The sequence below is a fragment of the Saccostrea cucullata genome, unplaced genomic scaffold (genome assembly GCF_032062105.1).
Source record: "Saccostrea cucullata isolate Sc308-1 unplaced genomic scaffold, CSIRO_AGI_Scuc_v1 ctg92, whole genome shotgun sequence".
Classification (NCBI taxonomy): domain Eukaryota; kingdom Metazoa; phylum Mollusca; class Bivalvia; order Ostreida; family Ostreidae; genus Saccostrea; species Saccostrea cuccullata.
In genome coordinates, this window is record NW_026928448.1 from 173,473 (window position 1) to 190,298 (window position 16,826).

The 16,826-nt window shown below is 30.3% G+C and overlaps 2 protein-coding genes across 2 annotated transcripts; both read right to left on the bottom strand.

Moving 5' to 3' along the window:
• Positions 1–1,607: 1,607 nt before the first annotated feature.
• On the bottom strand, positions 1,608–8,933 carry LOC134277602 (uncharacterized). The gene is made up of 11 exons (XM_062759924.1): positions 8,842–8,933; positions 8,247–8,707; positions 7,916–8,057; positions 6,613–6,885; positions 6,258–6,448; positions 6,086–6,119; positions 4,114–4,170; positions 3,602–3,630; positions 3,408–3,459; positions 3,110–3,321; positions 1,608–2,825 (listed from the first exon to the last, which is right to left on the bottom strand). Exons 1-11 carry the CDS (start codon positions 8,852–8,854, stop codon positions 2,751–2,753), a joined length of 1,539 nt encoding a protein of 512 aa, XP_062615908.1. The 5' UTR covers positions 8,855–8,933; the 3' UTR covers positions 1,608–2,750.
• A 2,701-nt stretch (positions 8,934–11,634) lies between these two features.
• LOC134277612 (uncharacterized) lies at positions 11,635–16,626 on the bottom strand. The gene is made up of 10 exons (XM_062759939.1): positions 16,214–16,626; positions 15,321–15,787; positions 15,057–15,195; positions 14,441–14,707; positions 13,467–13,706; positions 13,287–13,331; positions 12,903–12,946; positions 12,440–12,488; positions 12,270–12,349; positions 11,635–11,882 (listed from the first exon to the last, which is right to left on the bottom strand). The coding sequence occupies exons 1-10, from the start codon at positions 16,341–16,343 to the stop codon at positions 11,811–11,813; spliced, it is 1,533 nt and encodes a 510-aa protein (XP_062615923.1). The 5' UTR covers positions 16,344–16,626; the 3' UTR covers positions 11,635–11,810.
• Between the last annotated feature and the right edge of the window lie 200 nt (positions 16,627–16,826).

Below are 16,826 nucleotides of genomic sequence, written 5' to 3' on the forward strand. Positions count from 1 at the left end.
ACTAATAATAATTATATGTCAATATAAATCAAATTCAATAATTACCTGGACGCTTGGAATAAGATAAAATGTGAACAATGAAGCGGGAAGTTAACTTTGTAAACGTAACTTATTTTCTTTTAAAAGGTAAATTTTCCCATTATCAGTTCTACACTTGATTTGTTTTAAAGATTTAACAAGAGTGTTTCACGTAAATGACAAAAAATATACAGATAAAATTCGAATAGGAAGAGCTACGTGTGCTTTTAAATCGACAAATGATGCAGATGTAGATGTTTTCGAACGCATTATCTAGGACCCTTACTATAAATGCTTTCATTAAAACATTTATTGATATGATATGTTTTTATTAAATACGATCCAGTATAGAGTCGCGATCGAGCATACATATTAAACTTTGATTAAGTGTGTTTTAATTATATCAAGGAAATAATTTATGAACTCGGTTCATTGAGGAAGGTGCTCAATGAAGCAGAGTAGGCAGTTTAAAGCGAGAAACCATTTCTTGGAAGACAAGCTTTAACATTAATGGGTTTGATTTTCAGGAAAACAAATCTGGAGGGTGGGGATGGGTTGATTTTTCCTCTAACGGGCTTGACTTCCTCTCTACATGTACATGTAATGCAAAAATGATTAAATCACCTTTAAGTAGCAGAGGTTTCAAACTTCCCTTTTTGATTCAAGATTTATCATAAGTTGAAGATGGCAGGTTTTCGTAGATGGATCTTACCAATGATAAAAATGATCTATATTGATATTACAAACTTTTATAATAGTTAATTTTTTACCACTTATAAAATAGATGATAGACATGGTTAAATAATAGATTTGAAATTTTTTAAAATAAAGCAATATATTTTTTATTTCACCGTTAAACTTTGGCCCCTTACTGGCTTGTTTTGTTCAATACTGCGCATTTTTAAATTTTCTTCTTGCTGTAGGACCCGACTGTTCTGAGGTTAAAATGTATATAATGAAGACAAAACATATCCAATTACGAAACATGATCTTAACCACATGCGTTATGTTAGGTCGAATTTACATCCTGAATCAATGCACTATTTGGCTTTCTTTCAGAAAATAAAATTCACGTGAGAGTTAATTAATTGCAACTCACATGATGTCTTTATATCTAAATGTGATCAATCATTCAAATCTTGTAATGTTTTCTTGGCAGAAACGGACGAATAGTCTTTTAAGTTTCGTGTGAAAAGGACTACAAACAAATTATAAGACAAATTTAAAAGATTAATTACTCGCTTACGCACCAGGATCTAGACTTCACCTGATAACATTTATTCGTTGTCCTAATTTTAAAAAAAAATAAAATGGATATTGTTTTTTTACCAGTTGAGTTTTTGGTGTCTGAAAAATAATATAAAATTATGTCTTTTCTTTTCCTATGCATTGATAAAATATTATTCGTCAGTAGATTTTGTTTCTTAAAATTATCAGGCAAAAATATCATATTTTGATGTCTTAAAAGTACATAAAAATATGTGTGATATTAAGATAGAACATTTCTGTATATTATAATTGCTATGTGAAATAAGGAGGACTTTCTTTTTTAATATGATTGATAACAGGATCAGATCAGAATGCTACAACCGAATGCTTTAAAATATGCACATAAAATCCTACATTGCATCCACGCAAACACTTTATTTACAATGTTCACATCAAAGTCATCGAATGTATTTTTTTCAAAAGCAGAAAACAACTTTATCTAACTCTTGAGGAAGTATACTGATCTACTACTCGGAAAGTAAATGGACAAAATTGCTTCCTGAGAGAGATAAAAAGGACGCTTAAATGATGGAAAGGATTACAATGAAAAATCATTAACAATTTTAAAATGATAAGGAAGAGATGGATACATAGCCTAAATTTCAGCGTTAATATTCATCTGCATGTTTTGGTTTTTCGGGAAGTAAAGCTAATCAAAGATCAAATACGCGAATATAAATGTTTTTTTTTTAATTATTTGATATAGTTGAAAAAACATAAGGAAAATATGTGTATTTATCATCAGAGTTCTGCAATAATTTAAGAACTCTGTGCTCAATTTAAATACACTTTTATCTTTAAATAAAATTTTTTTATAAATATTTTCCACATAAACATGGTTTCCGAGAAAATGTAAGCCAGAAATAAAGAACTATTTTTTGGAAACACCTGTGTCAACAAATTAACATCTCATTATTACTCCAAATAAATATCATAATTAATAGATATATATGTAACTGTTATATATACATATATGAGAAAAAAAATGTCAAGTTGAATTGAATATGTACACACCAATAAATGATCATGTAATGTACAGATGTAGCCTGTGAAAAGAAGGAAGATGAATTATAATAATGAAGAAGGTGGAAAGATCACAATATTCACCCAAACGCATTTCCTGTATAACTTTCTTTGGATGAACGGATATAAATATCTCTACTTTCCTCATTAGTACACGAAATACACCCAATAAGGAAACCTCAAGGGAAAAAAAAATATCGAATCTCACGTTCTGTGCTTGGCTACACTCATTGTTAACTTTGATTTTCGAAAATCAATTCGAGTTTAAGCCTAACAAGTTGTATGTACAAAATTATGACAGTGCATATTAATCTATTTAGCAATGTTTATACACTGCGATACTGCATTTTCAGGTCAAGAGCACATATATAAAAGTCTATTGGAGAGATATCAATTATAGTTTTTTATGATCATGTTCGATGTTCTCCGGCATGTTAGAATCAAGACCAATTATCAGTAAAATTTCCCGGAAGTGACAAAGCCTCGTTCTCGAGAAGACTTAGTCGACTTGCAGTCTGTAAAATAGAAAGTTGTTTGAGAAAAACAAGAGCTAAGTAGAAACAAATGTATTTATTCTGTAAGAATGGTTGAACAATAAGGTAGAAAAGATTTAAATAGCTTAATATATAACAGACATTTTTCACGACAATTTTTTTTAAAATAATTATGTTACTATGGTCAAATAATATCTTACGTTAAATGATCTATCGAAGAAGAAAGCATTTTAATTTACATATATCTAAAGATCACCCGACTTTCCATTGTTATCAGCCGAATGTTTCTTCTTTAGTTTACTTACGCGACTTCTAAAGCTATCCCCCGACTCAGTACTGGCACTTCTTTGTAAGCTACTTCTGGAGCCATTATTGCCACTTCTTAAGCTACTCTCGGACATTTTTTTCAAGCTACCCCCCGACCCACTGCTCCTCAAACTGCCTCCAGACAAGCTATCAGCACCCCTCCTCATACTGCCCCCAGATCCACTGTCAGTGCTACCGTGGACGCCACTGTCTGTAGGTAAGGAAATGAAATACTGCTGTTTTAAATTTATTTCAGATTAATGTTTTCTTGATATATATATATTTTAAAATCAATACCTCTTTCAGGACATTTAGGTGGTAGGGACGGTGCCTGGATTTCTCTTTGAAACTGTAAGAATGTATTTAATCATTACGTTAGTTATTCTTTTTTATCTACTGACTTAACTATATTTCTTTCTTTTTAAAATCTGCTTTTACAAAAATGATTTGATTTGAATTAATAGAATGATAGAATGTTTAAACATGCTTACTTCAAGTCGTTTCACTGTGCATGTATTTTCTGTTTGAAAAAAAGGAACACCTTTTAAGAATATTTATGTAAAAAAAAAATTGCATGAGCTTTCACACAGGAAAAGTGTGCACGTGTACTTAAAGTCAGCAAGGATCTCCGAATCATACACAAGATTGAAAAAAAATATTTCACTTGTCTCAGGTTAAGTACGTAGATACCACGATACATCTATTTAGTTTAGTGTAAGAAAACAGCGTTCAGTAAGAGAAGGAAGTAAATAAATTGTGACCAGTCAAGAAGAAATTTGATAGGTTTTCTGATTTACGCTGAATCACTTAATAAATACCGTAATTACAGATATATTGTATTACTGGCCAGCCAACTCGTGTATGCACTGAATTTATATCAGAATCATGATCAGTTAATGTCATTTTATCTTTTTAAGTGACTTAAAAAACCACGCATGTTGGGAAGTTTAAATCTTGACAGATAAAATAACATTAAAATTGATCAGAATTTTGAAATAAATACCTTCTTCTTCCATGGGAAAGGTCAGATAGTCCGAGTCTGTTTCTTCTAATGCAATATCTGAAAATATTTATAAATGATTATATTGAATATGATCACACATATTTGTCCAAACTCTGGGAGAAACATAACCCGTACATTTTGTTTTACTTGAGCCAATAAGCAGACATTATAACGCTGGTTGTAATAATTGTTTAAATTTAATTGTTGGTAATACGTTTCCTTTACTATGAATAGGACATCGCATGAATAATACAAATGCGAAAAGATTTTTATTTTTAAAAATCAAAACAGTAATATAAACAGCAGCATATGGAATTTGGATTTAATATTTAGCCATTGAATAAATTTAATATAGCCTAGTATAGGGCTAACAGTGTTAATCTTTAAAAATACAGCTCATAAAAAAACCCTGGAGTTAAAAATTCATATTGAACAGTTATTTTCTCCAAACTTCTAGCTCCTTTATAAAGGAATCCAAACATAGCAAGTAAGTTCAATGCCATGATATTCAGCTTATTTAACAGGAATTAGCTTTAGGGTACTAATCTCTTTTCCGCAATGCCTCTCATACAACTTAATTAAAAATTAAATGAAAATTTCACAGAAGTGACAGAATCTTTGTCACACAGTGCCATTGGCCCATTATGCACATTTTATGTTTACTTTTTGATCCGACACAATTTTTCCTTTGGTTTCCAACGGAAAACCATTTACACTGCCATTCTTTCTATACTATTGAGGGTAACCCACCTTTTATCCGCAACTCCTCTTTTACCAATAATAAAATTCACATACTGAGTATCTTTATTGCATAGTACCATTATGCATCTCCTATTTTACTTTTTGATATGGCACTTATTTTGAATATACCAGAGAAAAATACAGACTTTGCCATTATAATCAATAGAAGGCAGGGATCACAATACCTCTAGATTTAACTTTGTTGTTTTTTCAAACATTTATGCTTGAAGCTTTCCTAACTGATTCCTGTAACTGAGAAATAAGCTTAAAATGTGCTCCTATAAAAACCTTTAAAAAGGGCACAAACTTGAAAGGGATTTCTGTTTAACCCTTCTCACTGGCTTACCTTCCTTATGAGAGGGTTTCTAGGTATACAACTTTTATTATAAGTACATTATGTGGAGTGTTTTACCCTTCGATGGTTTGGAGGCTTGCATTAGCTATGATTAAGGAAATTATAATAAGATACTCTGTGAAGGTCAGTGAGACTTATATCGTGTATATAAAGCAGATAACCAAGGTGATTTTTTTTTCAAATCAAGAAAAATCCCCTTTTTCATTGATATAAATATAAATATTTATAAATATTTGATCCCACTTCGTACAGTTTACATATATACATATAAGTGACAAAAGCGTAAATATTGATGGAATATTATATCATCAAGTTTGATAAGAAAAATGGTATATGTACAATATATGTTTGATTAAGGTATGTGCAACATAATGGTGATACAATTCATTGTCAAATTGTAATGTATTCAAACAATGCACAACAGCAGTGATTTACCAAGTAAATCAATTTTATTTTTTTTACAGGTGAAGGTATTATACATGTAGATAGAATACTTGAGTGAAGCAAAGTACATAAAATTTGACTCAAAAGTTATTTGTCAGAAATTATCTGTTATTCAAATGTGTTCTTGATATGTGTGATTGTAAACAAATGTTTTATACCTTGAAAGAATAGGACTATAGCAACAGACAATGAATAACTACGTGAAGAGAATTCTGCGATTCTCAGAAATATTCTGCTAAAATCATAGACCTTTCCTTCAAAGCAGATCATGTTGGGTTTGCAAAGACGTTTTTTTATGAAAGCTTAAATATTCATTAAAACTTATCAAAAACTTTCATATAATGAAATGTAAGTTTAAATCAAAATTTGTGTTATTAAAGTAACAATGGTGTTTACACCCACAAAAGAGCAAAATGATCAAAATCTACTCACTTATTTCTTCATAATCAGACACACACTCTGTATTCTGTAAATACATTAAATAAAATAAGAAGTTAACACAGATAGAGAAAATATGATTCTCTTAAACATAGACCTAAAGCGCTTTAGGACTGTGTCTAAAACGTACATGTTTCTTGTTTTTCTGCTTTTTAATTTTACCAACCTGAATTTGCTCTGAAAGAGAACAATGACCTGCAAGTAGAGCAATCTCACTTGGAGTTCTGTCATCTTTGTTTTTTATCAACCTAGCGGCCTTATAACCAGGATATTTCATCAACGTCTCGCAGAACCGATGTAAACCGTATTTGGCACCAAAATGGAGGATAGTGGGAAGTTCGGAATCTGATGCATCGGCTGATATAACAACAATGAAATTTTAAAATTTAAAATCATTCGTTTTTAAAATTGCAAATGCCTTCTAATTTTACATTTTTGAAAATTTAAACTTTTTTTCATTATTTCATGTTCTTAATTGCTTTTTCACTTCCTATACATTTTTTGCATATATGTATACCCACCAAATATTTTCGAATTTTCCTCTTGATTCAAGTTTTCTAGACCGGTAAGTGGAATAGTATGAGTTTTGAAGTTGGAGAATTTCTCACTTAAAATCAGATCTAAAGCTTCGGGGTTTTCAGTTTTCATTGCTTTACAGATAAAATCGATGGGGTTTATGACGTCATCTAAGAGATCTGAGAGTAGCTGCATTTTAGGCCGAATTGTAAATGACGTTTTTCCCAAAGATGAGTCGTCAACCAGAACCTCCACTAAAACTTCTCCCTCCGGCATTCCTTAAATTAGAGTAAGAAAATTTTCTTGATCCTACATATGTAGTGTAATATAACAGTTTAGCATTCATCTATGAATTTTCGATAGATCCAGGGCGTATATTGTTTTTGTCCTGTCTGTCTGTCTGTTTGTTTGTTTGTCCGTTTGTTTGTTTGTCTCGAACTTTAACCTTCACCATAACTGTTAAAATGCCCTTATTAAGTCTTTTGTTTATAGTGCCACATTATATATGATATACTTTTGTCATATTTAGTTTGCATATTTCACTAATCAGGTTCTTTCAAATGATACCAAGGTCAATGACCTTGACTGTGACCTATATGCTAAAAATAGCTTTTCTGAACCCTCACTATAACTTTTGAACCATGAGAGATTGAGATTTCATATTTAGTACGCATACACCAATCAATCAAGCTCTTTCGAATGACACCAAGGTCAATGACCTTGTGACCTTGACTGTGACCTTAATGCTAAAAATAGCTTTTCCGAACTTTGTTGCCGCCGGGCGCATAGTGTTTCACAAACACTTCTTGTTTCTACAGTACTTTTAAAATAGTCTTTTGTTTATAGTGCCACATTATATATAATATAGTGTCGTTCAAAAGGATTATTTTAAATACTGAAAATACGCTTTTTCTAGAGGCTTCATTATTCTGCTAGATAAAAATTTAATGCTACTTAAAATCAAAGGTATAAATAATAGATTGCTAATTTAAAATAATTATGGATGTTATAACGCTGTGACAAATATCTGCAAAAATATTGTGACTGTTTACATGACGTTTAATTTAATCTTACGCGGAAAAGATGCATTTACAGTATGGCATAGTTTATTGATAATATTAAGGAAATATCAAATTAAAATCTTGACATCCCAAAAAATGATGTTATAATCGTAAAAAGTGTACCCTTATAATTTAATTTTTCTTTAAGATCTAATGATGAGGGTGCAAAAATAAATGGGAGAAGGTTACTTTACAGTAACTGTACAGTTTTAAATAATCTGAAAGAGTTACTAGAGTGCCATATTACCTTCTGGGTTGAATTTGTAAGCGGTTTCATTTAGTTTTAAACATTGCACTGTATTAGAAAGACCACATTGGTGTCTCAGACGGACGCTCATATTCTTGCCGTTCATTGTTTTCTTAAAGGTGATAATGACATCGTCTTTGGCCTGTAAGATTTTTTAAAAAAAATTAAAAATCAATATATTTATCAAGCACTGTATTTTTTACATGTCAAATAATCTAAGGCTTAAATATTGATACCGTCCGGGAAATAAAAACATAGAGTTGCTGGTGATGATAAATAAAAATTTCTTCAGACAAATCAAAAATACAATGTAAAAGTAATACTCTCCTACCGTCCAAATCTCTTTCGGTGTCAGTTTGAAATTAACCAGAGTAGGAACTTGAAATGCTTTGAAATTCGTATCTATCAAAGCAAAAATCTGAAAACATGTCATTTTGAACTCCTCGTCGTTTTTCCCTGTACTAAGGCATTTCCAGCTAAGACTGTCCGGGCACTGATACTCCAAGACTCGTCTTGTGTTGCTATTTTTAACATCGATGACGTCATGATGTATTAAAGCTTGATTAACAGATCCTGATGCTATTTTCTTCAGAAAATGCTTAGGGCGAATTTCAAGTTCTTCTAACATTTCAGGTGTTAAAACAAGAATAAACACCTTGCTTTCTTCGGGGGGTCGTCTAATGCAGATATTGTGCTTACGAACTGTATATTTAAATTTATCCAAAGATGCGAGGATAAAATCACATATACTTTCGCCGTCATCGGCAAAGTAGAGAACAATACTATTATCATCTGAAAAAAGAGAATAAAAAGATTAATGAACGTTCAAAACATATAAATTTCATTAAGCATGTTTAATTACATTAAGCTACTAAGTTCTCTCTCTCTCTCAGATTTTTTTTAATTAGAAACAAACGTCAACTTACTTTTGTTGTTCATCCTGTTACATGTATTTAAATTTGAATGCTGTACAGCTGGAGTTGTTTTAACATTAGATAAGTGAGCGGTTTATCTGATAGAATATTTGCTATGATTGCAGTAGACAATAGTGAGCAAAAAGATTAACACATGCACCACGTGGTTTTATTGTGATGTTTGATTTTTTTTTTAATTCATATTACATTGATCGAGAAACAAAAAATGTGAAAAATCTTTTTTTAAAAGCTTTTGTTTTCTCGAGCTCATTTTTTATACTTGATCAAGACCTACAAACCATCAGAAAAATGCTATATAAACATTTGATAATTTCGCAAATGTAGCGAAAAACTTTTTTTTTCGGCTGTTTCTCTTCTCGTTGTCGTTGCGTTTTGTTTTTATATTATATATTTCATAGGAGAAGATGCGGAAAAGAGATAGATACCCTTTAATATTATAGAAAGAATGACAGTGCCAATGTTTTGCTACGGGAAACCGATATATAATATACATGTCGGATCAAAACAGTAAAATAGGAGGTCACAATGGCACTATGTTACAGAGATTCAGTGTAAGTCTCATTTCATTTTTCATTCAATGGTATACGTATATGAAAGGAGTTGTGGATAAGAGATGGGTACCCCAAAACGCAACAGACGGACGGACGTACAGGAGGACTGACATCGCGATCACTACTTTGTACATGTATATACCCACCTCCACTTTTCAAGCGGCGGGAGACATATTCAAAGCATAATTTTTTTTCCAACCCCCCATTCTAAATTATAGAGAAAATAGTTTTAACCAATGCATTGCTTATAAAACAGTATTTCCAATTTATTAACAAAACAGACACGATGATTTTAGAATAACGACACATGGACCTCGGAGGATACTGCTAGGTAAGTACTAATTTTCTTGCCCTTTTTCCTTTCTGTGACTTTCATTATTTATTCATTTTACATGAATATTTGTATGGGAAATTCCTAGGACTATTAAGAAATTTTGGAAGTAAATTTATATACTAGGAAAATTTATTAATAGATTGTTATTTCCTTAAAAAAATTGTTTGTTTGTGCTTTACGTACCTTGTAAGTTTATTTCATTCTTAAGATATATCAAATTCCTGGAAATCATATATACTAACCTTTTCAGTTTACAATTAGGGAAATTCAAAATATAATAAATTTTTTTGGAGGGGGGTGGGGGTACGAATTCTTTCCAGTAAAATGTCTTTAATTAACTCTTCCTTTTCTTATTTATCTGTTTTTGTTTTACCGGCTATTGTTTTATTACCTTTAAAAGAAATTCCATTATAGGTAAATCATATTACTTCATATTACTTCTAATAATAAAAAACTTCAGCGAAAAATAAGAATAATTTGTTAAGTTCTTCCTTTTTTATTATCTTTGACATTTTTATGCAGCTCATCAATACAATTGAATAAGAAAAACAGAGAAATACATGTACATATATAACACGAGAATGCTAAAATAATGCACACAAGTCATGTACTTCATCAATGAATAATAATTGAATTCAAGCGGGAGGGTATATAGTAATCGGTATGTCCGTCCGTCCGACTGTTACGCTTTGGGGTACCCCATCTCTTATCCCCAATTCCACTCATACCACTCAATGAAATTTGATTAAACTTTCACAGAATCTTTATTACATATTACTATTGTGCACCTTTTATTTTACTTTTTGTTCCGACACATATTTTGGATTTTCCATAGCAAAACATGGACACTGCCCTTATATTCATTTGGGAGACGGGGTATCATTTAGTGAGCTCATTGCTCACAGTACCTATAGTTTTATTTCGGCTGCTTCACTATTTTTTCATTCAACATGAATATTTATATGGACAATTCCTAGAATTTGTAAGAAAGTTTGGAAGTAAATTATATAGAGGAAAGTTTATAAATAGAATTTAATTTCTGATTTTCTATATTTAAAATTGTTTGTTTTCACTTTACTTTCTTGCAAGTTTTTTTCACTCTTAAAATACATGGATTTCTTGGAAATTATATATAACATTTTCCGTTTAAAATTAGGGAAGTTCAACATATAATAATACTTTTTTGTTTAGGAATTCTTTCCAGTTAAGTGTCCTAAATTGACTCTTCCTTTTCTTATTTATCTGTTTTTGTTTTACGGGCTATTCTTTTTATTACCTTTGAAAGAAATTCCATTTTTGTTAAAGAATATTACTTTTACGAAAAATAAAAATAATTTGTTCTGTTCCTCCCTTTTTTTATTATCATTGACATTTTTATGCAGCTCTTCAGTACAATTGAATAAGAAAAACAGAGAAATACGTGTACATACATAACAAGAGAAAGCTAATTTAAATAAAAACAATATAAAACATATACTACATCAATAAATAATATTTGAATCCATGTAGGTGTTAAATCAATATAGTCCACAGAACACAGTCTCTAAGATAATTCAGATCTCATTAATTATATTTTTTGTGCTATTGTTAAAAATAATTCTAAATTATTTTTTATATTTTCTGATCTTGCAAACATGCATAATTTATTAATAAATGAGCATAATAGCTCTTCTTTTTTAATAGTTTGACAATATTTTATGTAATGCAAAAAATTATCGATATTATTTATATTATTGTGTCAACATTTGTAAATATTCTTGCAAGCTGTTAACAATTGATTATTTTTCTTAATTTTCAACAAATATAACTGATAAATTCGCAAAAAAAAACAATTCTAAAATATAATAACTACATGTAAATCAGATATTCATTGTTTTTGGAATACAAGTTAACCCATTGATTTTCGAGAGGTTGGTCTTCAAGTCAACATTTATGCATGCATAAAATATATGTGTAAAATAGTTTATTTAATGACATATGTAACATATATTAATAAGTGTATCCGTCTGAAAATAGACGAGTATATACAGTATAAATCTGGAACATCAAATCATATTAATACAGTTTTAACATATTTAAAGTTTTGTACTTAAATTTCCACAATAACCAATGTCATCTTTGAAAATCAAAGTCATGCGTGGTGTCATCTGTAATAAAAAAAAATTGTTGCATTTATAAGTTCTAGTATCACCGAGAACATCATTGAGATAAGATTTAATACAATAGAAAAAACAAATATTATGACTATAGATCTTTTAAGTGTACAATTTTACCAGTGATTCAGTTACATAAAAATAATTTTCCTTCATGAGTAAATTATTTGAATAAAAAATGAATTATTTATTAATAAATACATATTAATATATAACTTATATGCTTATAAAATAATTAATGATACATATTAATGACTAAATTAAAGACTAATATTAATAAATAAATTATATATTAATTTTTTTATTACATACATTTGTATTTAATTTAGAATAAAAAATGTGTTGATTAGGAAATAGCAAAAAAAAAAGGCTTTGTCTAACCTGTTTAGGATCAAAAGACATAGAATCTTCTAAAGACGAAACACTAAGATCACTGGTGGCACTCTCTGTTAATGCACTGTCTGAAATGATATATTATTATATATAATTCACTTAATTTCTTAGACATTTAGCTTAAAATTCATGATCATTTTTTGGTAATATTTGCTTACCTCTTTGGCTATTCTTTGAACGACGTCTTACAAAAAGATCCGAATCAGACTGGAATAAATAATAATTATATGATAATAATAAAATTCATTTAATTGCAACTTTTTCCTTCTCTGTGCAAATAAGTATTATTTTCTGAATTTATATGAATATCATGAAATTCTATTAGTTACGAAGGGATTTGAAAAATGAAGTACACATTTTACTGAAATGTAAAGATAACAAACAGTTATCATTAAATTAAACAAATAATGAGCTGAGTAATCATGGACCTCTTAAAGATATTAGACATGGAATCAGGTGCTATGAAGGAGTAGGTTGCCCCCTGTCAACCGGTACATCGGTCACACATCTGTAAGTGCATGTGTTTGCAGGTGTACTGAACTTGTCATCAGTCTTTACAATACTAACGCATGAAATGAAGAAATTGGTAACAGTATTCAAATGTCAATATCAGGAACTTACCTGACGGTGAGGAAGAGGTGGTGGACAACAACCCTTTTCCTGCCCTATATAACAATTAATTATAGTTAAAATACAGCCAACAAGCAACATTTTCATTGTCATAAAAAATTGTCATTAAAATTTACAAATATCATTTGGAAACTCCATTTCACATTAGTTTACATGTTCAATTTCTTTTATACAAATTTTAGCAAAACTTTCCAGTTTTAAAATGAAATTAGCTTTTCTTATATATGTTATAAAAAAAATCAAAAGTAATTTGTTCCCATTTACCTATTTCTAATATTCATATTTCAAATTATTTTGAAATTTTTAAAAGTAAAATCCATAATTTGAACTGAAACATTCTTAAATATTTGAAAAGGGAATTATTCCATATTTTACCTGTATTCACCTGCTTCATGGTCATATAGCCATCAGAGGTATCACCTAAATGTACATTAGGCCAAAAAATTAAAAAGAATTAACCATTGAAACATTGTAGCATGAAATACCAAATTTCTGTCATTATATATTTTTTCCACACTAAATTGGTATATAATCAGAGGAATATTTATGAAATACCGATCAGTTTACTGTCATCGCTTTGAAACGTTGCAAAGTTTTCAGGCGGTTGGATATTTGCAGCTATATCAGTATGACCTTCAGAGAGTGCAATCTGACTCGCTGTTTTGTCGTTCTTGTTTCTCATACAAACCGCAGCCTGGTATCCGGGGTATTTTTTAAGAGCTTCACAAAGTAGCTTTAATCCAAGTTTTGCACCGACGTGGAGAAGTGTTGGAAATTCTCTAGATGATTTCTTTTCTGTAAAAATAATTTTTCCCATAATTCGTCCGATGTTTGGTCGTATTAATGACCGTTTGCAAATACAACCTATCTTTGGGTCGTATTATAACTGACATATTTCCTACCAATTGTAGGCAATTATTTCTCTGTTATTTTGGCTACGGACTACTCAGTTTCTTTGAAAGAAATGTTTCGATGCAGAGGGTTGGCGGGAATTTGATTGTCGACAGAGTAAGCTTTTTTCCTCATCCACCTGATTTGAGGGGTCCTGGTCTCCGCCCTTTTCCCGATTCTTGATTTGAGATTTAACACTAATAATAAGTTTACTTTTACAAGATTCCATTTGAAGAATACTATTTAATAATTCTTTAAGTGATAGACTAATGGTATAGCTATAGCATGATCTATGAACTTGAATAAAAATAATTACATTTACAAATTAGATTTTACCAGCCAAATTTATATAATATCAAAGTCTAAATGTCAGTATGGCACGTTATCTCTAATTGTTGATACTGCATTGTGTGGACAGGGGTCGGGGGGGGGGGGTATGTAAACAGATGCTTGTAAACGATGACCGTTACTTTTACCTATGCTGATACACTGTAGATAAATTTCTAGATTTGTCTATAAGGTTTACTCTCTCATTACATATGATTTTCTGAACGATAATCCCTGAATGTATACCAGTCTGATTTAACAATATTAAATCAGCTGTTGAACTAATTATAACACAGTTTTATTATACTCACTCCACAAATGATCTCTAAAGTCTAACATCTCCAATCCTGAAAGGGGATTACTTCCGCTGGTCCCATTGGTTAGAATGTCTACAAGTTCACGATCTAAAGAGTCGGGATCGTCACAGTCCATAGCTTGGAGGAAAAATTCAAGGGGATTCATCATGTCAGAAATCATGGATGAAAATCTGTCAATTTTGCTACTTATGATGAAACTTGTCTTTCCAGCAGAGACGCTGTTAGTGAAGATTTGCATTGTAATTTGTCCATCAGGCATCCCTGTTAAAGATTTGATCTGTTTAATATTTATGAAAAAAATGAATTTAAGCATCAAAATGTATTATTGTCAATTTTTTTTTAAATTCTTAAAAGTCATGTTAAAAATCATTTCAAATACTTTGGGTTGTCCAACCTAAATTAAAGTGCATTTTGAAATTGAAATTGTTGAAGAGAATGTATTAAATTACATTTTTCAAAAGTTATGGTGAAAGGAGTTTTAAAAACAACAGTTCAATCTAAGTTCTTGTTACATGTACATGTATGTACCTTTACATCTGTAATTAATGTTATGCGAGAGTAAAGATTTTACTTAACAATATTAGTAGTAGTTGTCTGTCATAGTTCTTACCTTCAGGTTTAAACATGTACGTCAAGTTGTTCAGTTCAGTACATTTTATCGTCTTTCGAAAATTATTTCTTTCAAGTAAAACAGTAACATCACCCTTAAGAATTTCTTTTTTGAAAATCACAACTATGTGTTCATTTGGCTACAAAATAACACAAATGATATCTTAAGAAGGTCTGTATTTACATGTACATTGAATTTATTAAAATTATACGGTATATTGATAAAAAAAATCAAATTGTAGTTATGAAATCATATTAAACTCACAGATGAAATTCTTTTGGGATTTATTTTGAAGCTCAGAAGAACTGGAGGCGCATTGGGTGTTGAATCCATAAGTTCCATGATCCGGAGCAGCGCCATCTTGAAATCCTCGGAAGAGGTGCCGAGATGAATTGTGTTCCATGCACTCAAGTCCGAACATGATTCTTCCAAAACTTTTTCTGTGGATTTATTACTGATGCTAACACTTTCATTGTGGCACAAAAAAGCTTTTTTCTGACACACTGAGCATGCGCTGGAGAGGAACCCTTTTGGCTTGCCTTGAAGGTCGTGAATCATGTCCGGAGTCAATATAACCAAACTAAGGTTACTTTTCCTTAATGTACACTCTGAGGAAATGTTGACAGTCTGAATCTCGAGTCGAAATCTCTCCTTGAAATAATTTTCCAGATGCGTGCTTATTTCTTCCCCATCATCAGCGTACAGGATTGCTAAAGTGTCACTTTCAGCGCCTGTTTGAATTTTTTTTGGAGAATGTTATTCCAAATCACAATATACTAAGTTACATTTTTAAACCTTGATATTCAGTTAAGAGGACTATTAACTATTTACAATGCATTTTAATTTTTATTGTTAATAAGATTTAAAAGATGACTAATTAAAAATTATTTAGCAATTTTTTACAAAACAACTTACGACTTAAGACTAAATTTAATTCTTCGTATAACTTTTGAATAAACATTATATCGAAAATTATTTTAAACTTTTTAAGAGGAATGTGGTATGATTTTTTTTACACAAACAATTTTAAAGAGAAATATTAATTTTACAAAATATTACAACAATCCGAAGTTTTTGGTCTTAGTCTTAAGTTCTTTTGTAAAACGGGCGACAGCTTATAATCTACTCGTTTTTGTTTTGCAATTAATGACGCTTACCTTTTCTTGTGAAACTCATGCTTGGTCTGGTGCAAGTTTGACGTTTACCTGTCAAATGCTTCATCATATCGGATGATTGCTTATATATATAATATATGTGATCCATTATCAGTGTTTTAGATGATAACATTTATATCACTTGTACTAATTGTTTGTATTATCATCATACAATAAAAACTCATTATGTAATTTCTTTTGAAAAAATTCCCCAGAACATTTCAGAGATGGGTTTACAATTAAAGAACAAATAACGTTTTTTTTACATTGGTTGTTTTTCTTTTGAATTAATCAAATCTGTGTTTTGAAAAAAAAATTATTCAAATTCTTTTTCTTTTATTACTCAGAAAAGATTCAATTATTTCATGTTATATAGATAAAATGTACAGAACTGAACTAACATAACTCTCTCTCTCTCTCTCTCTCTCTCTCTCTCTCTCTCTCTCATATAACATATAATCTCATTTATATTTCAAAGTCTGAAAACAACAGGTATATACACATGTATAAGTTAGCTGTAATGTATACAGTGTGTCTTCTTCACATAAGAGCTTCTATAAATATGATAAGAGAAAAGTAAGTTTATCAAACAGTAATTTTAAGATTTTTAAAGTGC

Bases quoted from the DNA above. Each gene is read 5' to 3' on its own strand.
- LOC134277602 (XM_062759924.1), bottom strand. The intron at 6,886-7,915 runs GTAATATGGCAC...CTCTAATTTAAG, and splicing joins TTACAAATTCAACCCAGAAG to GAATGCCGGAGGGAGAAGTT. The intron at 4,171-6,085 runs GTGAGTAGATTT...AAATATTTTCAG, and splicing joins GTCTGATTATGAAGAAATAA to ATATTGCATTAGAAGAAACA.
- LOC134277612 (XM_062759939.1), bottom strand. From the start codon at position 16,343: ATGTTATCATCTAAAACACTGATAATGGATCACATATATTATATATAT. The intron at 15,788-16,213 runs GTAAGCGTCATT...AAATTCAAACAG, and splicing joins CATGAGTTTCACAAGAAAAG to GCGCTGAAAGTGACACTTTA. The intron at 13,707-14,440 runs GTGAGTATAATA...TTATTTTTACAG, and splicing joins CTTTAGAGATCATTTGTGGA to AAAAGAAATCATCTAGAGAA.